The sequence below is a fragment of the Symphalangus syndactylus genome, chromosome 5 (assembly GCF_028878055.3).
Source record: "Symphalangus syndactylus isolate Jambi chromosome 5, NHGRI_mSymSyn1-v2.1_pri, whole genome shotgun sequence".
Taxonomy (NCBI): Eukaryota; Metazoa; Chordata; class Mammalia; order Primates; family Hylobatidae; genus Symphalangus; species Symphalangus syndactylus.
In genome coordinates this window covers 22,902,794-22,930,502 of record NC_072427.2, presented here as the reverse complement: position 1 = coordinate 22,930,502, position 27,709 = coordinate 22,902,794, and the positions used below count along the sequence as shown (strand labels likewise).

The 27,709-nt window shown below is 42.7% G+C and overlaps 1 protein-coding gene across 2 annotated transcripts in view; it reads right to left on the bottom strand.

Annotated features, from left to right (window-relative positions):
* The window catches only part of ADAMTSL3 (ADAMTS like 3), a 385,342-nt gene extending 361,732 nt beyond the window's left edge, over nucleotides 1-23,610 (bottom strand). For both annotated transcript variants that reach the window (XM_055277435.2, XM_055277434.2), the window contains exons 1-2: nucleotides 23,457-23,610; nucleotides 21,892-21,993 (exon numbers count right to left, since the gene is read on the bottom strand). In XM_055277435.2, the coding sequence (XP_055133410.2) occupies nucleotides 21,892-21,960 (69 nt within the window). In that variant the 5' untranslated portion in view covers nucleotides 21,961-21,993; nucleotides 23,457-23,610. The remainder of the gene's footprint in view (nucleotides 1-21,891; nucleotides 21,994-23,456) is intronic.
* Nucleotides 23,611-27,709: the final 4,099 nt, after the last annotated feature.

Below are 27,709 nucleotides of genomic sequence, written 5' to 3'. Positions count from 1 at the left end.
TAAAAATCACTTTTTATACTACGAATTAGGAAAATAACTTAAATGGAAAAAGACAATCAACAGATACCTACACTGAAATGAACTCAGATGTTCAAATTATCTGGCAATGATGTTAAAGCAGCCATCTTAAAAATGTTTCTATGAGCAATTATGAGCACTCTTGAAACAAACAATAGAAAATCTCATAAAAGAAATAGAAGATATGTTTTAAAAACCCAAATAGAAATTACAGAACTGAAAATGCAACATCTTAAATTTAAAAAATTTTTAAAACCTCACTGGATAGAGGTTTTTAGCACACTGAGATGACAGATTAGTATACTTCAACAAAAATCAAGAGAAATTACCTAATCTGAACAACAGAAGGAAAATATACTGAAAATAAAATAAACAGAACATCTGAGGCCTATGGGAGAATAACAAAGGATATAATACTTTCACTATCACAGAACAAAAAGGAGAAGAAATATATATATAAAATACATATTTCCTTTTAAATTCACTGAAGTTTGTTTTGTGTCCAATAATATGGTCATAATATATTTATATTTTATATATATTTATACTAAATAATATGGATATTGTTTAATATATATATTAAATAGTATATATATAATATAAATATATATTATATATATACTATATATATATTAGGCAATATATATATTGCCTAAAAATAATACTTGAAGAAACAATGGCTAAAATTTTCCCAATTTGGGGGAAAAGCCTAAAACCAAAGATTCAATAATCTGAATTCTAAATAGCATAAACCCAAAGAACTGCAGGAAGATATATCACTATGAAACATTTCAAATCTGGCCGGGCATGGTGGCTCAAGCCTGTAAACCTAGCACTTTGGGAGGCTGAGGCGGGTGGATCACGAGGTCAGGAGATCGAGACCATCCTGGCTAACACGGTGAAACCTCGTCTCTACTAAATATACAAAAAAATTAGCAGGGTGTTGTGGCGGGCGCCTGTAGTCCCAGATACTTGGGAGGCTGAGGCAGGAGAATGGTATGAACCCAGGGAGCGGAGCTTGCAGTGAGCAGAGATCCCCCCATTGCACTCCAGACTGGCGGACAGAGTGAGACTCCGTCTCAAAAAAAAAAAAAAAAAAAAAAAAAAAAAAAAAAAAAAAATTTCAAATCTAAGGACAAACAAAAATCTAAAAATCAGCTAGAGAGAAACAATGCATTACCTACAGGAAAAAAACAATTTGAATAACATTAAATTTCTCATCTGAAACCGTAGAGACAGAAGGCAGTAGCACAACGTGTTTCAAGTGCTGAGAAAGAGATGGAACTCTTAGCCTATAATTCTATATCCAGCAAAAATATCCTTCTAGAATCAAGACATTCTTAAACGAAGCAAAACTAAGAATTTGTCACCAGAAGGCCTACCATTAAAGAAGAGATAAAAGAAGTGTTCCAAAAAGAAAGGATAAAATAACTGAAGATGGCTTCAAAACTCTTGGAAGAAACAACAATTAATGGGTAAAAATGGGTAAAGATAATAGAATATCCTTCTCCTTATGAGTTTTTTAAATGTATTTGACAGTTGAAACAAAATTATGTCATCTGATGTGGTGCTCAAACTATATTGAGGACATATTAAGACAGCTATATTCAAAAGGGTGAAGAATAAGGGGACCTAAATAGAGATAAGGTTTCTACACTAAGTGAGGTAGTAAAGTTGGTATCAGTAGACTTTAATAAGATAAAGTGGGGGGGAGAGGGCGGGAGAGAAAGAGAGAGAGACAGACAGAGAGAGAGAGAGAAATTGAAAACTCCCATAGAAATATCAACATACAATCTTAAAAAAAAAATTCAAGTAACCCACGGGAAGGCAAGAAAAGGGAAAGAGCAGAACAAAAAAAAAGTGAGACTAAAGACAAAATAAGCTTAAAACTGGAAAACTCAAGTATTATTTAGTATAATTACTTTTCATGTAAATAGTCAAATTACAGCAAATACACCGATATACCAGATAGAGATGGGCAGAATGAATTTTTTAAAAACATGACTCAACTATATGCTCTCTATAAGAAACTCACCTCAAATATGATAATGTAGGCAGGTTCAAAGTAAACGATGAAAACACATATACTATGCTAATGATATATTTCATAGTAATTTTTAAAAGTGGCTACATTCATATTAGATAAACTTCAGAGTAAAGAAAAATATCGGAGACATAGAGCAAAGTTCTACCACCAAGAAGACACAGGAATTCTAAATGTGTATGCACCAAACAACAAAGTTTCAAAATATTTGAAGCAAAAACTGATAAAAACTGAAAGAAAAATTATACTCAAATGAAACTATACTCGAGGATTTCATCACCTCTCTCTCAGCAATTGGTTGAATAACTAGATAGAAAATCAGCAAGATTATAGAAGAACTAAACAACGCCATCAACCAACAAAATCTAATTGACATCTAAAGAATGCTCCACCCAACAATAGCAGAATACACATTTTTTTTCAAGAGTGCCCATGGAACATTCACCAAAATAGACCATATTATTGGACACAAAACAAACTTCAGTGAATTTAAAAGGATTAAAATCAGACAGAGTCTATTATTTGACCACAATGGAATAAAACTAGAAATCAGTAACAGAAAGGTAACAGGAACATTTCTAAACACTGGGAAAGTAAATAACATGTTTCTAAATAATCCATGAGTCAAAGAGAAATTCTCAAAATGTCTTAGTCCATTTGGGATGCTTTAACAAAATATCACAAACTGGGTAGCTTATAAAAAACAGAAATGTATTTCTCACAGTTCTGGAGAGTGGGAGGTCCAAGATCATGGTGCCAGCAAGTCCAATATCTGGTGAGGGCCTACTCTCTGGTTCATAGATGTGTCTTCTCACTGTGTTTTCACATGGAAGAAGGGGCAAACAAGCTCCCTTTGGCCTATTTTATAAGGGCATTGATCTCATTCAGGAGGGCTTGCCCTCAGGAGTTGATCACCTCCCACTTCCTAATACCATAACCTTGGAGGGTAGGATTTTGTTGTTGTTGCTGTTGAAATGGAGTCTCGCTCTGTCGCCCAGGCTGGAGTGCAGTGGCACAATCTCCGCTCACTGCAAGCTCCCCCTCCCAGGTTCACACCATTCTCCTGCCTCAGCCTCCCAAGTAGCTGGGACTACAGGCGTCCACCACCACGCCCGGCTAATTTTTTGTATTTTTAGTAGAGATGGGGTTTTACCATGTTAGCCAGGATGGTCTCGATCTCCTGACCTCGTGATCTGCCTGCCTCAGCCTCCCAAAGTGCTAGGATTACAGGTGTGAGCCACTGCGCCTGGCCGGAGGGTAGGATTTTAACATATGAATTTGGAGGTGGATGGACACAAACATTGAGAACATAGCACAAAGGAAAGCTTAAAAATATTGTTTAATAAGAATGAAAATGAAAGTAAAACATATCAAATTTTGTGGTATGGCAAAATCAGTTACAGAGAGAGAAATTTATAGCACTAAATGCTTGCATTAGAAAAAAAAGATCTCAAATCAATAATCTAATCCCACCCCCAAGAAAATGGAAAACAGAAGGAAAAAAAAAAGTGATCAGAAGGAAGAAAATAATAAAGAGCAAAAATCACTGAAACAGAAAACAGAAAAACAACAGGGGAAATGTATAAAACAAAAACCTAATTCTTTTTAAAGATGAACAAAAAAATAAGCTGACAAAGAAAAAAGTAAGCAATATTACAAAGAATAAAAGAGAAAAAATGCAGACTTCAAATATCAGGAATGAAATGGGTATCACTACAGATCCTGCAACCATTAAAAGGATAACAAGGAAATGCAACAAACAATTCTACACAGAAAAATTCAACAATTTGAAATAGACCCATTCCTTGAAAAACAAAAAATACCAAAATTCACTCAATATAAAATAGATAACCTGAATAATACTATATAACTGTTAAGGAAATTGAGTTCACAGTTTAAAATCTGTCAAAAATGAAATATCCAAGTTTCACTGGAGATTATACCAAACATGTAAAGAACACCAATCTCTTCAGGAAACAGAAGAGAAAACACTCTCCAACTCTTATGATGAAGACAGTACTAAAACCAGACAATGACAGGACAAAAAAAAAAAAAAGAAAACAGCACGTGAATATCTCTCATGAATTTAGATGCAAAAATTCTCAACAAAATATTAGTAAATAGAATTCAGCAATATATATAAAAAGAATTATAGGCCATGACCAAGTGGAGTTTATTTCAGGGATGCAAGGCTGGTTCAATACCTGAAAATCAATGTAATACATCAAATCAACAGCATTAAAAAAAAAGATAAATAACATGATCATATAAACTGATGCAGAAAAGAGCATTTCACATAATTAAACACCTACTCATGATTTTAAAAAAATTCTTCCATGGACCTTATCCATGGGAATGGATTAGTGAGAGAAACTTAACATTAAGCCATTCAAGGACCTCCTAGTTTCACCAGATATCAAGGCAGCACATAGTATTGGTTGTTAATTTTAGGTCTTATATCCCTTTGTTTATGTAGAGAATCCCAAGAAATCTAAAAAGAACCCTTCCTAGAACTAGCATATGATTTCTGAAAGGTTGCAAGATACAAGATCAATACACAAGAATCAATTGTATTTCTGTGTATTAGCAACCAACAGATGGGTAATGAAATGAAAAACCCAACACCATTTACCATCACTCCAAAAAAATATAGAACATGTAATTATAAATCCAACAAGGATTGTTCAGAATTTTACAAAACACTTATGACAGAAGTCAAGAAACAGCTACATAATGAAGAGACAGACCATATTCATGGATGGGGAAGACTCAACACACTAAAAATGTTTATCCTCCCCCAAAACCGACCTATAGGTTTAACACAATTCCTATCAAAATTCCAGCAAGGTTTTTTTTGTATATATATATATATATATATATATATATATATATATATATATATGTATATATAGACAAGCAAAATTTATATGGAAATGCAAATGCAAAGAATCTAGAACAGTTAAAATAATTTTGATAAAGAATAATAAAGAGGAATCACTCTAAGACTTACTATAAAGCTACAGTAATCAAGATAGTGTGACACGTAGGACAAAAGATACATAGATCAATGGAACAAAATGAAGAATCTGAAAATAGACTCAAACAAATACCCTCAACTAATTTTTGACAAAGGAGCAAAAGTAATGTAATGGAGGATGAATGTCTTTTCAAGAAATGATGATGGTGCAACTGGACATCATAGGCAAAAGTGAGACTTGACCTTAACCTCACACCATATAATGTAAGTTGTGACCTTAACCTCACATCGTATGAACAAATTAATTCAAAATGGATCATTAACTTAAACATAAAATATCAAACTATAAAATATTTAGAAGAAAACATAGGAGAAAATATTCAGGACTTAGGGTAGGCAAAGCATTCTTAGCCATGACACCAAAAACCATGATCTATAAGTGAAAAACTTTGATAAATAGAACTTCACCAAAATTTATAACTTTTCCTCTGCAAAAAGAAATAAAAATAAAAATAAAAACCTATAAGAGGGTAAAAGAATCAAGCTACATACTGGGAGAATATATTTACAAACCACACATTTCATATTAAAGAAGCTAAAAGTCCTCGGTATACAGCAACCTTACAAACAGAAAGCAGGGAAGAAGCCATGAATTCTAAATGCTGAATACAGATGAGGACTCCACTTGCACGTCTACTGCCAACCCTAGTCTCATATTAGTTTCTCTTAAGATAGCTTTCTTTCTTGACCTTATCAGGGATTGTTAGTCAATGGATTCATTAATTGCACCTCGGAATTATGTGCTAATCCTATGTTAGAAAACAGAGCTCTGAGGTCAGTGAGTACTTCCACATGACAGCTTAAAAAAGATGCCTATGTCCTGCATGCCATGTGTCTTTTGAAGGACAAGCTTCCCTTGGTTATTCCTAGAGTGGAAAAAAACTGTTAACATCTAGGACACTACCCCAGGGCTGGCCAACGAAGCATCTTGGGAGCCAAGGCTTACTCAATGCACTCTGTGTCCTGGGAAGGGCATCAGAGAGGGTCAGCAGACAGCATAGAAAAAAAACCCAGCAATGATGCCAACAAAGACTGAGACACCACCTTGGCCTGTCACACTCTAGGGACTCACCAATGCTCTACTGGGGAAAACTGAGGATAGCAATCAGTACATTACCTATGTTGCTCTGTGTTGTACAATTATGTATGTGTGCCTGTCTATACGTTTTATCAATTAACACTATAATAAATAGTGGCTAGTTCATTCCATGGTGTAGGTTGGGTTTCTCTCCATCTCCCCAAAAGCTGTGTTATATTTTAAAGTGTCTCGTTGCTAAGTGCACTGCTAAGGACCCACCAGACATCAGCAGTCATCAGCCAGGTGCATAGAAGGCACCACCTAGGTGAACAGCCCTCTCACAAACAGGGCCTGAACAGAGCCCGCCAGATCATGGCCGCCTGCCACTCCATGCATTCCTTCTTTGCTCCATGCACCAAAATGCTTTCCTGGCTCTGACAATAGAAGCTGCTAACGCATCCCAGAAAGTGTTTACAGAGCATGCAGCATAAGTGCTCCGCCTCTGGAGCTGTGAACAATGATGCTTGCCACATGCTGGACCTCCCAGGGACGGGAAGGAGAGCTCCAAGGTCAGCTCAAAGCCACCGGTCTACCTCCAAGATGCAAGCCCACAAAGCCTGTCCTAAGAAGTAAGGCCACTGCTCAGGCCCCCAGCAAAGGCCTGACTGGGCTCTGGGAAGGTCTCTTTCTCTTGGAGAGTCATGGCACAAGGGAGCAACGTTGCAAATGTCCCACTTATCCCTGTTCCTTGGAAAGGAGGCTCTGCATTCTAAGTGTGAAGTGTTTGCTTTGAAAGGAATTTGGGTTGAACAGTAAAGGGCGTTGGACTTGTTTCATCTGCCCATCCCACACCTCTTTTCTCTTCTCTCTCAACTGGAGGAATAATGACTACAAATGACTGCCAACAAATGGGCAACTTTCCTCCAGAAGGGCAGGCACGTCCTCACATTCAGGCTGGCTTCTTTCTGCTACGATCTACAATCTGCACACCCAGCAAATGGGCAGTCATCCCTCAGCATCACAGAAAATACCCATCCAGGCAGGAAAAGCCTCTTCACAGGCCCTGCCTTCACCTTAGCAAAAGATGCCAATAGTGCTTTCTCCTTTCCAAACACAGGCCCTGCCTTCACCTTAGCAAAAGATGCCAATAGTGCTTTCTCCTTTCCAAACACACTTTGAAACCTATCTTCCAGACCCCCTGGAGTACCAGCAAGCTTTGCTTATGATTTACACCCCTGCTTCACTGACACCTTATTTTTGCATTCTAACATATATGGGTCACTCTTTTCACAAACTAGACTCACAGAGTATCCATTTTATAACATAGCTTAAAATGTCCTCCTAAATGAGCTATACCAACCCTCAAAATTCTCTACTCTGATTCCCAAGGTGGTCACTTCTATTTGGATTTAAGGGTGACAGGGTTTGAAATGCCCAGGCTTCTATGGAGTTAACATTTTATTAGTGACATCAAATGCGAGTGAGTATAAGTCACAAGACAGGCTACTAATGGTACAACTTAGTAATAAAGAGAAATGCTTGCTGCACAAAGGCATTAAATATCCTTTATTGATAATATCGTAAAAACTAAAAAGCAACCCAGAGGCAAAATCAGCAAATTGGAAAACGGAATTTAATCTTACCCAACAGCTAGGCCCATTATTCCTCTTAAGGAGAGAAGTATCTTTGCTTACAAAAACAGCTAGGCAAGCATTTGTTGGCAGAGCTCCTGAGGACACAGATCAATAGGAGAAAAGAAAACAAAAGAGTTAGATTGCTAAAGGGGAATTAGTGTGGGAGTGGAAAAGCAGAGAGAGACAACTAGTAAAGAAGAGTCAGGGACAGCAGAACAATATTCTTCAATGCAGAGAATATAATTTATTGTCAAATAGCTGTGAAAATTTACAAAATGTCCAACTATCAAATATCCTTGGGACATACATAAAATTGAGCACCTTACTACATTTCAAAAAATGAAACTAAATAAAACCCACATTCTCTGAAGAGAGAATAAATTAAAACATCACTGCAAAATAACTTGAAAATATTTTGAAATAGTATATTTGCCTTTGCTGTCCAGAAGGCTTCTAGGAAAATACAAATTATCTTTTTGCATTTTATATTGATCAAATTGGATTAAAGAATCTGGAGAAATCCCGAACACACCAACAATTGTATAAAAAGTAAAGAGGACGTCAAAGAAGTACTGCCCACAAAAAGTTCTGTGCCCTCTTTCTTTTATTGGCAAGTTCTTTCCAAACTTCAAGGAACAGGTTATTTCTGTGCAATTTAAACAGACCCAGGAAAGGACAATTATGAGAAGTACCCAATGCATTTTATGAGGTTACTGAAAATCTTGATATAAAAACCTGAAAAATATAGTACAAACCAACATCTCTTATGAATACAGATGTAGTAATTTTCAATAAAATATTTGCAAACCAAATCCAGCTGAATATAAAAAAAAACAATATATCATGGCCAAGTATAGTTAATGCCAGGAACACAAGGATGATTCAATATTCAGAAACCTATTACTATGATTCCTCATGTTACTAGGTCAAAGGAGTGAAAGAATATGAACATCTAGATAGCTCTGAAGAACGCTAATAACTAAGCATGCTGGAAATTATAGTTTTATCTGCACACCATTGGCAATAGTTGGTTTAGCCCAGGAGATACCATCCCAGGAAAAAAGAGTTACAATAGACATCAGTTGACCAGAATCAGGCAGTTGTGCTAAGTGTCTCAGTTACCAGATACCAACCTCAACACACACACAGGTAGACAGAGAATGGGGTCTATTAACCAGAGCAGTATTTTTTCACACTGTGAATACATTCCATTAGTGGGTTATAAAATGAATTGATTAGGTCTTAGCCATTTTTTTATGGAATCAATTGGAATAGAATGAAATGAAATAGAATGGAAAAGAAAAACAAATAGGATAAGTATTGTTTCCCAAAACTTTTGTTTAAGTAATATGAAAAACATATGTGTGCGTGTGTGTGTGTGTGTGTGTGTGTATGTGTGTGTGTGTGGTCATAATATAAAATGCATTTCTTCCCTTGAGTCACTGTCAAAAAATTTAAATAACACCACTGACCTAGGGGATTAAGAGGAATTATTTTCTGGATTTCTACTGCTATAGACTTCGGTCTAGGGTTAGAGTTAGGATTATGAGTGAGATAGTGAATAAAGTATCAAAGCCTCTTCCTATAATTTATGAACATCTTTCTCTTTTCCTTTTTTCTTTTTGGAGACAGAGACTCCCACTGTCACCCAGGCTGGAGTGCAGTGGCGTAATCTCAGCTCACTGCAACCTCTGCCTCCCAGGTTCAAATAATTCTCCTGCCTCAGCCTCCCAATTAGCTGGAACTACAGGCGTGCACCACCAAGCTTGGCTAATTTTTGTATTTTTACTAGAGATGAGAATTCACCATGTTGGCCAGGCTGGTCTCAAACTCCCGACCTCAGGTGATCTGCCCGCCTTGGTCTCCCAAAGTGCTGGGATTACAAGCGTGAGCCACCATGCTCAGCCCTTATGTTGTATAAACATCTATTTCATGAAGTAAGGCTGTGGCAGATCACGGAGACCTGATTTGTGTCAACTCCTCCCAAAGTCATAATTTCATTTATGAGGGCTGTGAGAGTGTAGTGATTAAAGCATGCTCTCTGGAACTAGGCTGCCTTAAAGAAAAGCCTGCCGCAACAATAGAGTAGATTATTTTTCAAAAATACTCACTCCTGGCCTGGTGCGGTGGCTCACACCTGTAATCCCAGCACTTTGGGAGGCCGAGGCGGGCAGATCACGAGGTCAGGAGATTGAGACCATCCTGGCTAACACAGTGAAACCCCATCTCTACTAAAAATACAAAAAAATTAGCCGGGCATGGTGGCAGGCACCTGTAGTCCCAGCTACTCAGGAGGCTGAGGCAGGAGAATGGAGTGAACCCGGGAGGTGGAGCTTGCAGTGAGCCAAGATCGCGCCACAGCACTCCAGCCTGGGTGACAGAGTGAGACTCCGTCTCAAAAAAAAAAAAAAAATTCACTCCTGGCCAGGTGCAGTGGCTCATGCCTGTAATCTCAGTACTCTGGGAGGCTGATGCGGACAGATCACAAGGTCAGGAGTTCGACACCAGCCTGGCCAACATGGTGAAACCCTGTCTCTACTAAAAATACAAAAATTAGCCATGTGTGGTGGCACACAACTGTAATCCCAGCTACTGGAGTGGCTAAGGCAGGAGAATCACTTGAACCCAGGAGGCGGAGGTTGCAGTGAGCCAAGATTGCACCACTGCACTCCAGCCTGGGCAGCCGAGTGAGACTCCGTCAAAAAAAATAAATAAATACTCACTCCTCCAGCACACAGAGATACAGAAAATCTCCATGGGAGGAGCACACTTCCCTGCCCTAATAACGTTGGACAAGGCTGTATAATTTGCTCTGCCCTCTGGCCTCACAGTAGGTAAGGATGCTTCCCTATTCTCTGACTGTGGCTTCAGCTGTGTGAGCTACTTTGGCCAGCGGGATGTTGGCAGAAATGACATAAGCAGAAGCTTAAAAGACTCATATGCATTTGGGTTTTTTGTATCTCTATCATCACCAAGAAAAAAAAATATGTTCTGGTTAGTCTCTTGGTCCAAGGAGGATGGCAGACACACAGAGCAGAGCCCCATTAAGAAGAGAATACCCATCAGAACAGAATGTTCACAAGATTGATGCACACAAATTTTTAAAAATAGCAGGAAACAGAACCAAAATGTAGTAAAAAAACATGTACTACTAAATAAATTACTCAAAAAAAAAAGTCAAAAATACATTATGGACAACTTGATCTACCTTTTTAAAAGCTCGGTAGAAATATGAGTTTAAAGGAAACATTTCAAGACAACAGAAAAAGTGAGCTTAGGAAAAGAATGGCAAAAATAAAAATGAAAACATTACATATTTGATGACCCCATTTTTTAAAGTTCCTGAAACACAAACACACACACACACAGATAAAAAATAATTTACATAAAAATTGTTTATATCATGTCCTGATGTGACACTTCAGAATAAGAAATCATGTAGGTATAGTGTCAAAGTGAGAAAAAAAAAAACAGAGAAAATATTAGATTGACCACAGACTTCTCTTCAGTAATACTCAATACCAAAAAAACAGAATCAATATTTACAATGACCTGAAGAAAAAGAGTGAGAAAAGTTTTCCTTAATTATATTGTTGAGTATTTTCTGTTCTCTTTTTCAAAAATATTAACTATGCATATGTTGGGCCTCCTTTGTCATCATTTTTCTATCACCATTTGTATATTTTTGTTTTTTATATTTCATCTTGTTGGATGCATATTTTGTCTAGCATGTTCCCAATTGCTTACTCCATGGCACTTATTTTTGTTGTTTCTAGCTGAAGAGCAGCATAAAGAGGACATGGGGTATGAGACAGAGAATGAATAGAGTAGGCCCTAACTTCCACTATGCTTTGGTGTTTGGTTAATCTTATCACTAAATATGTTATTTTCTTTTCTCTGGAGTCCTATCTTCTCTTCATTTTCAGCATTCAAATGTCATCAGGGATCTCAAGAGAGCCCCTAACCTACAGGCTCTTTGTTATGGAAAGGGTTGCTCTTCCACCCACCGATCCCTTCATCCCATTTCATCTGCACCAATCTCCCTCTGTAGGAGGCTCTTTTGTACACATGGACAATACAACTTTTGGTCAATAAGGGTTCCCTTTCAATTCTATGTACCTTGTCATTTTTGGTGTCAAACTGGGCCTTTTTGGGGACAATACCTGCTTTTTCCAAGTCCCACTCAGGGCCACCAATTTCACTGTTCTTACAAAAGTCTATTACATAGGACATCCTTACAGAAATCTCTGTCCTGCTCAGAATCCAAGGAAACACATGTCCGTCTTCAGGATCCTCCCTCCCCTACATCCAGACTTCACAGTACTCAAAAAAAAAAAAAAAAAAAACTTTCATAATTTGTGTTTGGAAGCTGGCACCATTTCCATGCTTCATTAGAGATACACTGTTCTTTTTGTTGTTTGTTTTACAAAGTTTTGAGAGAAGGAACTTTTGTTACTCCTCCATTATACCATATGCCATTTAAGACAAGAGAACTTTTTGTTCCTGGAATGTGACCAAAAATTTAAAGACCTGGACTAGTCAAAACTGTAATAATGAAGGGAGGTCTTGCCTTAGTGGATGCCAACACATTACAAAGGTACAATAACTTTAAAAGTATGAATCAGCACAGGAAAAGACTGAAAGATTAACTGACTAAATATATTCTAAAATAAAGATTTAAATATTTCAAAAGAAATATAAGACTAGGTGATAATATAGATATCCATACATTTTCTCCCAACATGAAGTTACTTCTAAGCATGACAAAAGTAGAGAGTTAAAAAATTAAGAGACTCCTAGAGTAGACTACTTAAAATTTTTTAATGGCAGTATATCGAAAACATAAACAAAAATAAAATGTAAATGACAAAATGGGAAAATTATTTGCAACGTAAGACAAAAAATTAATACTCTTTGTATATGAGGAGTACTTACAAATTAATAAGATTCTCATAGAAAAATGGGCATACATATGAAGATGAAAATTTATTTTTCTATTTCTTTTCTTTTTTTTTTGAGACAGAGTCTTGCTCTGTCACCCAGGCCAGAGTGTAGTGGCACAATCAGAGCTCACTGCAGCCTCAACCTCCCGAATTCAAGTGATCCTCTTGCTTCAGCCTCTCAAGTAGCTGGCACCACAGGCACACACACCACCACGCCCAGATAATTTATCTTTATCTGTTGTAGGGATGGGGGTCTCCCTATATTGTGCAGACTGCTCTTGAACTCCTGGGGTCAAGCAACCCTTCCACCTCAGCCTCCTAAAGTTCTGGGAATACAGGTGTGGCCATTGTGCCCAGTCCTGTTATTCCATTTCTAATGCCTTAAAGAGACAATACACAAAAAAAGCAGTAATACAAATGGCCCAAAGTATTTTTAATAACCTTTTACTAATAAAATTTCCTTAATCTTACAGTGCCAACTATTGCAAGGTAAGCATAGACATTAATGGAATTTTCTAAAAGACAATTTGTAGTACATATTAAAGGTCTTAAAATTTCACAGACTTCTTGACCCAAAAATTATATGTCTTAACAAACATTTCTTTGAATACATTTCAACGCTCAGTAGTGAAGAATTGGTTAATAAAGCATGACACATCCAAATGATGTAACAGCAGGAATACATTTAATATTATTATAGGAAAATATTTAATGACATGTAAAAAATATTCCTCATGTTAAATTTTTAAAAATAATTATCAAAATGGAGTATTGTCACTGTTTAAAAGATATATATTTGTTAATATTCTAAGAAGAATATCGGAAATCTATACAACAAAATCCTAACAATTAGTAGAATTAAAGGTGATGCTTATTTTCATCATTGTCCCTTACTGTGTTTTCTACATTTTTATAATGAATATGTGCTGTTTTTAAATTAAAAAAAAAGATAATTTCAAAAGAGAGTAAAGAGAATTTTGAGTCCTTTAATACTGTAAATATTCTTTTATTAGTAAAATAGTTACTCTTCTTTGTTTTTAAATTATTTTCAAAATAAAATGTCATTTATTTGTAAATGAAGGCTTGGATAATAAAAGCATTTCTGAGTATTTGACCACAATAATTTATAGCATACATTGGCTGGAGCTGTTCAGTGCTGACAAATTCCAGAAAGTAATTGCATGAAATACTTGGAGAGGAAACTGCTTTATGCTTCCATGCTATTTATGGAAATCAGCATCTTTGTAAAAATAAACTGAAAGCAATCACAATCATAAACCTTGAAATGTGGTTTCCATAAGATGTTAGCTTTGGTGCTTTAAGATACATTAGTAATGCAATGGAGGAATACTGCCTAAGTTTTTTCTGTTATGAAACAATTACATGTAATTGGTTTTTTCCTCTTCTATCTTCAATCTCTCCCTTTCTCCTGGCTGCTTTCCTTTTAGAGTATGAATATACTGAATACACTCTGCTAAGGAAAACCTCTCTAATGACTGTGTTTCTCTCTCAAAGAGTAGTATACACTTCCTTTATTCAGTGCCTCACCTTCCCCCAAAGGTGAGACTCCATGTAGTCCCCCAAACTACTCCTTCAAATGTAACCAATTATTTCCCAAGATCAGGGTGAATTTCCACCCTCATGTGTCCCTAACACTTATTCAGAATCTGAAGGAATTTTGATTCCTCCCCCTCTCTCTCTCAAGCCTATGTAATCACTTACCAAGTTCCACTCCTTCAGATTCTAACATCATACCCACATTCATACCCTCTTGTCTACAGCTAACTCTCCACCCCGTTTGCTCTTGAAAACTGAGTTTAAGGTCTCATCATTGCCCACCTGGAAGAGGTCTCCCAATTATGTTTTGCTGAAGTGTGTCCCCAGTGGTCCAATGGTGTCGCAATGGTGCCTCCACCACCTCCTGATCAGCAGCCACAGAACTCCACGTTACTAACTGAGTAAAGTCCTTTACATGCTCTTCAAGGTCGTCCCCAGGGTAGCCACAAACTGCCCGGGCTTACGCGACCCTCCCACCTCAGCCTCCCAAGTAGCTGGGACTACAAGCACAGCTATCATAACCAGTTATTTTTTTACATTTTTGGTAGGGATGAGGTCTTGCTATGTTTTCCAACCTGATCTCAAGCTTCTGGCCTCAACTAATCCTCCTGCCTTGGTCTCCCAAGGTGCTCGGATCACAGGCATGAGCCACTGTGCCCAGACACAGATTATCTTTGTTCATCCTTATCTCATACTCCATGCTGCCATGTCCCTACTCTTCAAACACACAGCATCAATGGAAACTGAGAGGAGGATACATTTAAAAGACATTTCTGAGATGGGACAAATGGGAGTTAGTGGCTGAAATGGGTACAGGGCAGGTGGAATAAAGAAGAAGGCATCTACAGTGATGCCAGGATCTGGCTCAAATGGCTGGGTGATGGAGAATCTAGGCACAGCAAGAGAGTGCGGTGAGAGGTAAGGACTTTGGTTTGAGAAGCATTTGTGCTTGACACCACCAAGGAACATTCTGGTGCATGGTAGCTCATGGACATATTGGTCTGCAGCTCATTGAAGAGGCAAACAGAAGCCCCTCTGAGGTGCTGAGCCTCTTCCATTTTGGAGGGGCCCTTGAGTTAAAAAAAAAAGAAAAGAAAAAGAAAAAGAAAGAAACAAGAAAAGCCAAAACAGAGTTATGAAGATTGTGTTTATTTTTAATGTTTACATTTAACAGTTAATGTAAAATAATGGACAACTTTTTATCTTTTCGGTATATATAATGCTATTTGAAGAAAACCTCAAAAGTTTACATTTGAGAGACGACATCAACATGAGACCTGGGTCTCCACCTGATAACCCCCAGGCAGGAGCCTCTGCAGAGATGGAGGCTGCCTGGGAGAGCATGTGGAGGGAGAAAGGGGAGGGCAAAGGCAGAGCGCTGGAATTGAGGAGCATTTTTTAAAAGCCAGAGAAGAGCCAAAGAAGGAGAGTGAGATGGAAAGGTCAGAGAGGTAGAAAGAGAAAAAGGAGTTCAGGGATCACAGGCAACACACAAGGAGAAAGCTCCCATTCATTCTCCCACCAGATTCTCACTGGATCTAGCCAATAACTCTGTCTTGCAGATTTTCAGCCTTCAGGGCAACTTGGTAATAAAGTGGAGTCTGCATCCAGGACGACCCAAGATCTTCCTGCTCAGACTCCATCACCAGTGTCAACACAGACTGGAATATTGATCCAAAATCACTTGGGGACAAGGTCACGGGAAGTACATTTATGACATAAAACCCGGAGTGCTGGAAAAGCTCTACACAGAACTGAAACAGGGTGAAACGGGAAGGCCACAATGTGTATCAATGTGCAGCAAAGCACAGTACACTAAGAAAGGATTATTCTAAGGAAATACTGAACCAAGTAAGCAAAGATGTGAGCATAAGATGTTCATTTCAGGTGTCTGATGGTAAACACGAGTGAACAAACCATCCAGGACACAACCCAAACATTCAATAAAGAAATAATGGGTTTAAATAACACATAATGCCACTTATGCCATTATGGTATATCCATAAGCACAATGGAACACAGCCATTAGAAATGAAAATGAAAAACCAAGAAACACTCATAGAGATTGGGGGCGGCTGCAAGGAGAGAATGTCTGTCCACTCTACAGATGAACATCTGCTTAGACCGTGGGTCTGCTGATCTCTCCCTGGGTCTATCAGAACAAGGAAAGGAGAACTGAAGGGAGTTGGCAGGACAGAGAGAGGAGGCAGCACTGAAGCATTCCATCTCCCCACTGTCTGGCACAGTAAGAAGCATGCGTTTCCTATGGGTCAGGTAGACTACACCAAAGGGAGCTGGGTTTGAGCTCTCCAGCCAACACTCCATCCAATAAGGCTGCCCGCTAGGTGAGAAGACCCCGGCAGCAAGTGGCAAGCTGAAGCTGGACTACCTGCTGCAGGAAGTGTCCTGTGGAGCCCTCCAAAGAACTCACATCTGCTACCCAGAGGGCAGAGGGTTGAGGGAGAGCTGGAGTGGCAGTGACAACTACCAGAGAGAGGTATCCAGTTAAGTAAAGAGCTGATAGCCCTTATCCCCTTCCCCTTTCCTTGTTTCCTACCCTTGGAAAGCTGGATCCAGAAGAAACAAAAGGAAGAAGTATCTCAGAACCAGTGCCCACCACACCCTTACCATTCCATGGTAGAAGGAAAAGAGCTCTGTGCAACTTCAGGTACCTGAAGCCATCTGTCAATCCCAGACTAGAGGAAAGGGAGATGAGATTTAAATCGAGTTGAGAATCAAAACTTTAAATGAACTGAACTTTTAATAACCAAAATTGGATCTTCCTAAGATTCCATTAAGGGATGGGAAAAGGCGATTTCACGGGGCATGGCTGGACCAGTGATTGGCTCCATATTTATACCTTACTGAAATGAGACTTCTCAATAAATCTGTGTCTTTCAGAGGCCCCAACTCTCCCAGATCACCCAGCATGGGGCAACACTCAGACAGAAGATTATGACTTGTCAAGGGGCCAAACCCAGCCAAATCTAGGCTGATCTAAAAGGAATTATGTGCCATGTCAGAGTCAGGGCTACCTTGAGCTGAGTTACCCACAGAGAAAGTTCCCTGAATCCTGACCCAGGACTGCCTTCCTTAGGATTCCATCCTCACTGCCCATGATTGACATGATCAAGGGTGATAGCAATAGCAGGGGTAATTGAGGGAACTTGGATGGTGAAATTGCTATGGAGTGTGGGATTGTTGTAGAAGGTGAATAAGAGGCCTGGACTAAGCCACCAACACTCAAATGGCACTTCTTTTGTCCTCATGTCAATTATGTGACTTTGCCAGCCTCTCTCAGCACCTATGATTGCACCTGGGTTACTGGAGGTGGAGAAAGGATGCCTGTGTTGGTGGCAGCAAAGAGTCAAGATTCGAAGCCCATCCTTGACATCCTGTATTAGTTTCCTCTTGGTGCTGTAACAAATTACCACAAATTTAGGTCTTAAAACAACACAAGTTTATTCTTTTACAGTTCTAAAGGTCAGAAATCTGAAATGCATTTTTACAGGACTAAAATCAAGGTGTCACTACAGCCAGTTACATCTGAAGATTTGAGCAGAAAATCCATTCCTTATCTCTTCCAACTTCTAGAGGTTGCTGGCATGCATTAGCTCTTGGCTACATTCTCCCAGTCTCTGGCTTCCATGGTAGCATCTTCTACTTCCTCTGCCTCTGACTCTCCTGTGGCTCTCTTATAAGGACTGTTGTGATTGCATAATCCAGGATAGTCTCCCCAATTCAATATTCTTAATCACATCTGCCAAGTCCTTTTTGCCATATAAGGGAACATTTATGAGTTCCAGGGATTAGGATATGGACATATCTGGGGGTCATTAGGCAACCTACCACATATCCCAAGGACATCCACACTCTCAGCCTGGGAGCTCCATCAAATATTATGATGAAGGCAACAGGAGCTCAAAGGGCATCTACCCAAGGCCACCTGGCCTTCCATTCCCACCCTACCTCAAAGCTCTCTGCAAGATCAGCCTTCTACACTAGCCTCCAGCCTCAGGATCAGAAAAAAAAAGTTAAATAATTCTGTCCTGTACTTACACACCAACAAGACCCAGGGGACAGGATTAGAGCCAACCCAGATATTGCTTATTTTACAAGTTGTGTTTTGAAATTTTCAAAATCCTCCCTGCAGAGGAGGTCACCACAGACTTATAAGACCTCCCAGGACTTCTTCATCCAAATGTCTCCTGCCTTTCAAAACTGTGGCCTCGAGGGATCTGTTCCAGTAGATATCTATGAACTTGGCAGTGGAGACGGTCAAAGATCAAGTCATTCTTCTGAAAAGGCTATTCCATCCAGAGTCACAGGAAATGGGAGAGGACAGAATTTGCCAGAGAATCTAAACAGTACAGCACCTCCCGAGGGGAAAACATGGTGGAGGGCCATTCAGATATACATGAAGCCATCTTGACATGGTTGTTTAAAGAGATAATCACAAGCCACATGACCAATGTTGAAACAGTTTCTAAAGGCACTTGGCCAGAGAGCTAGGAAGCCATCCTATGACAATTAAATTAGTGAACAGATAAGGTTGTTTATTCTTCTCATGGGCAAGAGAAAAAAAGGGGGGGAGGCAAGTTGTAATTCAGGGCACAGTCAACACAGGACTCATCTTCAAGGTGTTCAGGATAAAGTTTGGAAAGCTCTCAAATACTCCAGGCTGGATAAAAGTTTGGAAAGCTCTCAAATACTCCAGGCTGGATAAAGTTTGAAAAGCTTTCAAATACTCCAGGCTGGAAGAGAGAGTAGGAACAGCAGCTGCTGTCTTCTCTGGGAAAATCAGATCCCTAAGGAGAAGCCTGGAGCAACAGGAAGCTTCCAGGGCCTGTGAGACAGGAAGAAGGGAGGCCGCTCCAGCTGCCTGGATGAGGAGAACAGTGAGCTCCTCCAGGAATGGTCAAGAACAAGTTACAAAAACAAGGAACTGCCAGCTTCATACCTTGTTCTACAATCTATCACAATTATTTGTGGGCAGTGAATATAAGAGTTTACATTTTAGCTGATTCAATAAAGAAAATATATTTGTGGACGGGCGCAGTGGCTCACATCTGTAATCTCAGCACTTTGGGAGGCCGAGGTGGGTGGATCACTTGAGGTCAGGAGTTCGAGACCAGCCTGGCCAACATGGCAAAACCTCATCTATACTGATAATACAAAAATTAGCTGGATGTGGTAGTGTACGCCTACAGTCCCAGCTACTCAGAGGCTGAGGCACGAGAATTGCTTGAACCCAGGAGGCAGAGGTTGCAGTGAGCCAAGATCATGCCACTGCATTCTAGCCTGAGCAACAGCGTGAAACCATGTCTCAAAAAAAAAAAAAAAAAGAAAGAAAGAAAGAAAAGAAACTCTATTTGTTATTAATTAGTTGGCACATCCCTTGCTCCTCACAGCTCAGCCTCACGCATCTGGTAGTTTTCTAACAACCACCTGGTGGCAGCACATAAGAAGCAAGGGTAGATGCTAGGGAACACCTGAAGCCCCACCCAAACACCAAAATCACAACATACTTCAGAAAGGGCGGCTTTGAGTCAAACCCAGGCTGACCCTACGGAAAAAACAGAGCGACGAACCCATGGACAGGGACACAGGGCTGACCTACCACCCTTCATTAGAACCTTCTCTCAGGGCCGCTGGTGAGACAGACCTAGCCACGCCCACCCACACTCCCTGAAGATCAGGCCCTCCACAGCTGATACCTCTTGAGTGCCCCCTACAGGCTCTACACCAGAAAATACAGGCACTGCGCTTGCTTCAAGCTTCTAATGCTGACAAAGCAGCAGCAACAGCAGAATGCTGACATTTATTGTACACTTACCACGTGCCAGACACTGTTTGGTGTGGTTTTTCACTTTTTCCCACTTCACAATGGATTAACTCTTCCAAACAATTCTGAGGTCTATACTAATATTATCTCCTCTGTATAGATGTGAAAACTGAGATGCGATGCAGAGACGTTTACGTGACACAGTAATGAAGTGGTAGAGATGGGATCTGAACAGTGGGTGGTGAATGATGAAGACCGCTGGTCTGAAATCTCCTTTTATGACCTTCTATGCACACTGCCTCAATACATGGAAACAGCACTGCCACAGGCACACAGATATGGAAAAATCCAAAAGAGGTCAGTGAGTGATTCAAGCTGGGCAAACACTGCCCTTGGCCAAAGGTCAAAGACTGCCTCAAAGCATATTTAAATTTTATAAGGTGAAAGAAGGCAAAATGAAACACTGTGCCTTGAAGCCTCAGCCCCATTTGACTAGGAACAAATCTCTGAAGCTCTCAAAGCCTGTTTCAGATCCACTGATGAGACAGAAATGGAAGCCTCCACGCTTTTACCTCAACAGTCATCTTGCCGGCCAGAGAACCCTAACATCATCCTGAAAAGACTTAACTTTTGTTCTAACAAAAGAGCTCTATTAATATGATTATGGGATAGCATCGATAAAATGGGATAATGGGGAGAAGATGTACCTTGCTGACCAGTTCTTTGTGCATCACAGAATTCACAGGGCATTGGAGTCGAAAGAGGCTTTAGAGGCACTAAGTCCAAGAAAGTGAAACAAGAGGCAGAGAAGTCTGATTAATTTATCCTAGGGTATATATCTTCACCCATGGATGCATGTTTATTTAACAGACATTTAAGCCCTTAAGTGACAAGTCCCTTCCTAGACCCTGAGGGTACACAGGCCACCAAGCCATGTATTTCAGAAGCTATGTCTGCAAGGAGGGATTGCCTTGTTCTAATTCATAAGACACTGTATAGAGCCAGCAGCAGCCCTTGGGACACAATACTAAGATGTGCCCTGCCTTTAGATCTGGGGCTGCAAACTGCTTGGCTGAATCCAGGCTGCAAACACATTTATCTGCCTTTCAATACTTTAAAAACTGGGAAATTTTGTAAGAAATCTAGATGATCCAGCTATCTTGAAAAATAAGATCTGGCAATCCTGGGCTTGTGTCTCCACTTAGCAACAATCAGATGGAATTGAGTACAGGCTGCTCTTAATAGATGGAGCACGCGTTCTGCACTTTGCCGCTGTCTCCATTACTCCCTATTGTCTCTTAGGCAATGCTAGCCTCATCCCTTTGTTTGAGTCTGTCCTATAGGCAAATAAGGATGCAATTCATGAGCCGGGTCCTCTCAAGTTGGTTGGAAAAGACAGCAGAAGTCTAAAGAGAGGACTGTGGGATAAAACAGTGGGATATGTGATGATAGATGTAAACTCAGAATATTTATTTAGCAGCTTAGCTAGGGCCAGAACCTGGCTCTGCCCATTAATTGTTTCCTGGTCTCCAGCAACCCAGCCTCTACTGGGCACATGCAGACAGCCATTCTAGTCTGAAATGACAGGGTCCATCACAGCCCCAGGTCATCACCGGTGTATGGTATCCACAGTGCTAATAAGGCCCTACTCAGGATTCAGAGAGTATCCAAGAGATCTGGATAATCCTTACAGCTAAGCCAACCAGAAATACCATCGGCTGGAGATAGGAAAGAAAGTTTGGTTCTCTGGTGTAGGATTAACACTAATCATGCCACATCTTAGGTGGTCTACAATAATGCCTCTGAGTAAACAGAGGGATGTCCACCATTTCCCTTCCCCTCCCTATGACCTTACCTGCAGGAGGGTAGAGTGCATGAAGATCATCCCTATCAGCAGCCACCAGGGGCTCGTCCAGGAAGCCATGGGGTCTGGTCTCCTCCGGGTCTCAGTTGTAGCCTACAAACGAGGAACGAGTTCATTACCAACCAGCTCTGGCCCCCATGGCAGTAAACCATGACTTAAGAGACCCATTAGATGGAGGGACCCTGAAGGCCAGATACTGTTTAGGAAAGGTTTGTGTTGGCCCAGGTTGCGGCTGCCTACCGCAGGGTGCAGGCTAACTGGGCTCCCTTTAGAAGGTCCACATCAAAGTCAGGCGAGGGCTGGACCTGTCTCCAGTGGGCAACTCATATCTCCAGCTCTTCAGAAGCTGAGATATCCCTGCCCCAGCCACCTCCCAGCCTATCTGTCAGCAGCAGGGTGTGGCTATTGGCATTTGACTCAGGAAGCCAGCACAGAGCCAAGGTTTAGGCCAGCTTCTGCTGCTCGCGGCAAAAATGAGTCTAAGACAACAAAGCCGCCCAGAGAGGGAAAGGACCTGCCTAAGGTCACACAGCAAGATAGTGACATTTTAGGGGTGAAACGCAGATCTTCTGATAATTCAAGGCTTTACTCGCTAGATGACACCGTGTGCCCTCGAGGTCCGGGACCCACAACCAGAGAAATGCCTGAGAGCTGAGTTCAGGGAGGTTTAGAGGACACAGCCCCTGAGCCGGCCTAACAAAATCTCCTAAAAGTAGGTGAGGGCGAGCCACCAGAGGTCAGCTGAAACAAGGAGGGAAGCGGGGACTTTCTCCCTTACTCTTCCTGTCAATTTACAGGGAAATCAGCATGAGTCGAGACTGGAAAAGCCGAGGTCACACTCGACTCCCGCTTCGCCTCGCGGGCGCCTTGGCGGAGCTGGTGTCCGGGGGCGGGTCGGTGGCTTCTCTCCATCTGGAGAAGGCATTAAGGGCCTGGTCTAATGCGATCCGCAAATGTGCTGCTGTTTCCGACCTGAGGCGGCGACTCCTGGCTGAAGGGAGGCGGCCAGTGCGGGGCCCTGGGACTCTGCGCCACCCTCGCCCGCTCGCACCAGCCTTCCGAGTGCACACTCCCCCGACTACCCGCTGCCTCGAAGTCGCTCCTCCAGTGCCTCCGCCGCGTCCCGGTCACCCCCACGCCCACTTTCCACAATCGCGCGTCGCCTCAACCCCCGGCGTTCTGGGCGCTCGCTACCCAGTGGCCAACCGGCCGGACCTTCGGACGCGCGAGGTTTCTGCTTAGTAACTCCCAATCCTGAAAAACTCCAACCCTGTGGAGTTCCGCCATAATCAAGAACGCCCCTCAGCCCGCGAACTGCCCCCGAAAGACTCTCCCTGAACCTTCCAGGACGCCACGGAGCGCGCCCGACCCGAGGTGCCCAGCAATGAGCAGCATCCCAGTCCCGAGGCCCCCTGGGGCCCGCGTGGCACGCCCCGACTCTGCTTGGAGACCCCCAACTTGCTTAGAGAGGCCACTGCTCCAAGTCTTACTCCCCCTGGGGAGCGCCTTCCCCCGACCCCTGAGGGGCCGCCCTGCGCAGAGCTCGGTGCACCCACCTTGCGCCGCAGAAGTAGCTGGGACGTGCAGCCCCGGGGCTGCGCGGGCTCGGCGCGCGCGGAGGAGAAGCTGGCAGAAGCCGCCCGTCAACACCTCGTGCGGAATCCGGCACCACGACCTTCCCCGACGCCGGCCTCCAGCCCGCGGCGCCGCAGTCGCCGCCGCCGCCGCGAAGTTAAATGGGGCTGGGACGGGGGCTGCCCCGCCTCTCCCGCCCCCTCCGGGCGCGCAGAGCGCTGCGCTGGCCCCGGCCCAGAGGCGGAGGGCGCGCGCCGCCACCTGCACCGCCCGGCAAGTGCACGGCGCGCCCAGGCGCCCGTCAGCCTGCGCGCCGGCTCCGCGCCCTCGGCTTGAGCCGGAGGCGCCGGGGGCGCGAAGAGACCCGGTGTGGGACCGGGCCCGGGCCGCTCGGAGCGCGCGGGGCCGCGGAGACGGCGAGACTCGGCTGGAACGCTCCTCCGCCCGCTTCCTGGAAGCCACTCCTCGCCCTGGGCCGGCCGCCAGGCGTTGTGCCAAGAGCCGGGATTGCCGACGCCGCCACCGCTGCCGCCGGCAGGCGCGCTGGGGAAAGGCGGCCGCTGCTCCGCAAGCCAGCCTGGCCGACCCGCCTCAACCGGAGCCGGAGCAGGGATGCCGTCGCTCCCCCCAAGCCCACCCCCGGCCCCACCTCCCATAGCCTCCACCCACCCCGCCCAGACCCGGGCGCCAGCTCTGCAAAGTCAGGCCCGGCAGCCACACAGAGGTTTGCCCGGAACCGCTGGCTCGTGCCTAAGAGCCATAGGCACTCCTGGCCAGGCAGGACCATAGTCGGAGACCAATGGCCCTCTCCTGGCCTGCGCCTCCTCCGCACAGCATAGACGCCACACAAGGGACCCTGGACTGTAGAGTGCTCACCGCCCAGAGGCCTCGGACCTTTGGCAGCCAGGGACCACGAGGATCTTGCAGGAGCGCCTCTTAACTGGGTACCTGGCGCCCCCTTGTCTGAGCCGGGCTTGGGGAACTGAGAGCTCCACAGGTGCCAGAATTATGCAGTGTCCAGGCCTGGGATTTGGGGTTGGGGGGAAGAGTGTCGCGGACAAGAGACTGGGGTGAGTTGCCTGTGTACTTCTGGAAGTGAAGTAAAAGGAAATGTTTGTCCCTGTCCTTGTCCTAGTCCCAGCAGGATAAGCCAAGGGCCAGGAGATTGATCTTAAAGCCTGCATTATGCCCCCACCTAAGTCCTACCACAGTCATCATTTACTTGGGTGTCTGTCGAGTACCAAGCTCTTTGTGTCTATCTGATCTTCACAGCGGCAGTAGTTCGAGCATTATCCCATTTCACCTAGGATAAATTCACCTAGGATAAATCTGAGGCTGGGAGGATAACTTGCCCACCATGAGTGGAGAAGCCAGGACTGGAACCCCTATCTGCCTCTCTCTAGAGCCTGGACTGTTCACCCGTAAAGTTGTTCTCCTGCCTTCTCTGTGGTTGCTGCGTTCCAGTTACTGTTAGAGCTTTGCCAAGAGCAGTTGGCCCTGCCTGCTTTCCTCACTCATTCTTCCCTTACTTACTCTGGTGACTTCCTCTGACCAAAAAGAGGATCTTCAAGGCTGTCTCTCCACTCTATGTAAAATGACTGGACTTGTGGCAAGTGAGCAGAGGACAAGTCAGTGTGGAGACAGGGGAGGGAAGAGTAGCCAGTGAAGGGTAGGGAGGGCTGGGCTAAACTAGAACTAACTCATCTATGGACAATCGATCCTCTTTATTCACTGTAGTTGTGGTCTATAAAGTCACAGAACAACGAATTTGTGAATATGGAGCCCATGTTCCTAGGGGAAATATAGAGTTAGGTTCCTGCAAGCTCACAATATTTTTGTCAATCAGCCAACACATTGCCTTATTTTATGCATGTTTCTGTTTAAAGGCGCCTTACTTAACATCTATTGTTGATTCCTGAACACTGAGCTCACAGCCTACGGTGCTGTAACTCATGCCTGCATGAAGCTTATCTAACTTACATATTTTGTCTGCAATGCACATCCCAGCCTTCTTCCACTTAGGAACGCTAGACTTCACTTCAGCACTGTGCCTGGGGGGTGCTTTAAGCAGCAAAATCATCAACAAAAAAGACAAAAAATGTGAAAACATGGCAATGAAGAGAACTTTTGGGCCACTCATTTACCGTGTGAACGCTGAAACAAGAAGACAGAGGGTTGACTGGTTGGACTTTAGCTTCCACCATGTGTCTCAAGAGACTCAAAATGTTCACCACTGGTTCAATGACTTAGAAAGTGCTGCAGCTATTGATTATGAGGTGTTAAAATAAAAACTTTAGACAAATTTAACAGAGGTTAATTGAGCAAAGAACAATTTGGAAATTGGGCAGCCCCCCTCAGCCCCAAAACAAAATAGATTCAGAGCAACTCTGGGGCTTCCACATGATCAGATAATATTTATGGACAGAAAACGGAATATGATGGACAGAAAACGGAAATGAGGTACAGAAACAGCTGGATTGGTTACAGCTCGGCATTTGCCTTATTTAAACATGGTTTGAACAATTGACCACCTGTGATTGGCCAAAACTCTGTGACTGCTTCAAGAGTAGGTTACAGTCTGTTTACACATCATTAGGTTACAGTTCACTATGTACAGAGAGACCTTTAGGCCGAACTTAAAATATGTAAGAAGGCAGCTTTAGGCTAAACTTAATTTAACAGAGATGACAAATAAATTTTACCAAGTAGCTGAATTCACAATAGGGAATCTGCAAATAATGAGAACTGATTTTTCGTGCTTCTCGTATCAGAGTATCAGTAAAGGAATAGCCACATTAACATTTCAAAACACTTAGGATGTGGCAGGCACTGTTCCAGATACTTTGCTTGTACCGAGTCATCCCGTCATCACAACAGCCTATGGGGTAGATATTATTTTTATTCCCATTTTGCAAATGAGGAAACTGAAGTGGAAAGGTTTAAATACCACATGTTCTTAGGAACTAGACGATACCACTCCTCATCATTCATATTCTAAAACCAGCCCTGCCATATCATGGAGTCAAATGCAAAAAAGTCACATGAATATGCAAGATGAAATGGAGAATTCAAAGAAATATTATGCTTGTGCAGTGGCGGCTGCATTAAGCAGAGCTCCCAGTGTCTGCAACTCAAGAAGGCACTGAGAATGCCTCTGGAGTTGGGGGACTTTGCTGGCAACATTTGAGATGCACTGCTCTGCTTTAAGGTATTAATGGCTCAGCAGGACTTCCTGTCTCATCTCCCTTGGGCAATCTGATTGCTGAGCCAACCTCCAAGGAGTGCCCCACACCAAGTGCTAAGACCAGGACTGAGCCTTTCTCTCCCACAGGTTCCATCTAGCAGGAGGCCAGCCCCCTCAAAGAGCAGGTGTTGCAGTAGCGAAAAGTAGTAGAGAAAACATCACCAATACCTTTATAGAACTTTTGCCTTCCAGTTAACCCTAGCAGGTCAAGCAAACTGTGTGAGTGGTCAAGGCACTGTAAGTTAGGACAACAAAGAGCTGCAGAGGACAGCCTCCACTGGGGGTGCTGGCTGGACTTCACAGATGTTGTGCACAGAATCATGGCCTCAACACCCCTCAGTCACCTCTTCCCTCACCCCTTCCCTCAGTCACTCACCCACACTTCCGTCCCATCCTTACTCCCTCACCTGAGGCTTGGCCCAAATGTTTAAATAAGACATTGCCAAAGGCAGGGTGTGGTGGGAGATCAGGAAGTGGGAAGAACAGGAATGAATAAACCCCAAAGCAGCTAATCTGGCTGATTTGGCTGTTGAGTGTGGCCACCTACCCAATCACTATCTGGGGAGGTTCAGGAACCTCCCTGCCTACCTCCTGGACTCCCTTCCTGTGAGAACACCCACCACCTGGGGACAATGGCAATGCATTTAGACTCTGAAGGGTCGAGGAAACTGAGTTCCATTTCCTCCCTAAGATCCATCTTCTTGGCTTCCTGGTTTTCACAACCTGTCTCAGGACCTGCTTCTTCCTAGATGAATTTCAGAGATTCCTACCCTCACTCCCAGCTTTGCCTGTTGACCCCAACCCAACAAGCACACAGTACAACATTCACATGAGAGATACACATTGAAGACCAGGAAAGGAGCTATTGATGATGGTGGTGCTGGGGTGTGTTTAGGTTTTACCCTTAGAGACAAGGAATATCAATTCGGGCATCAGCCTCAATTTGTTCTTGAAACAGAAATGCTCTTTCTGGTTACAGAGTTGTGAAGT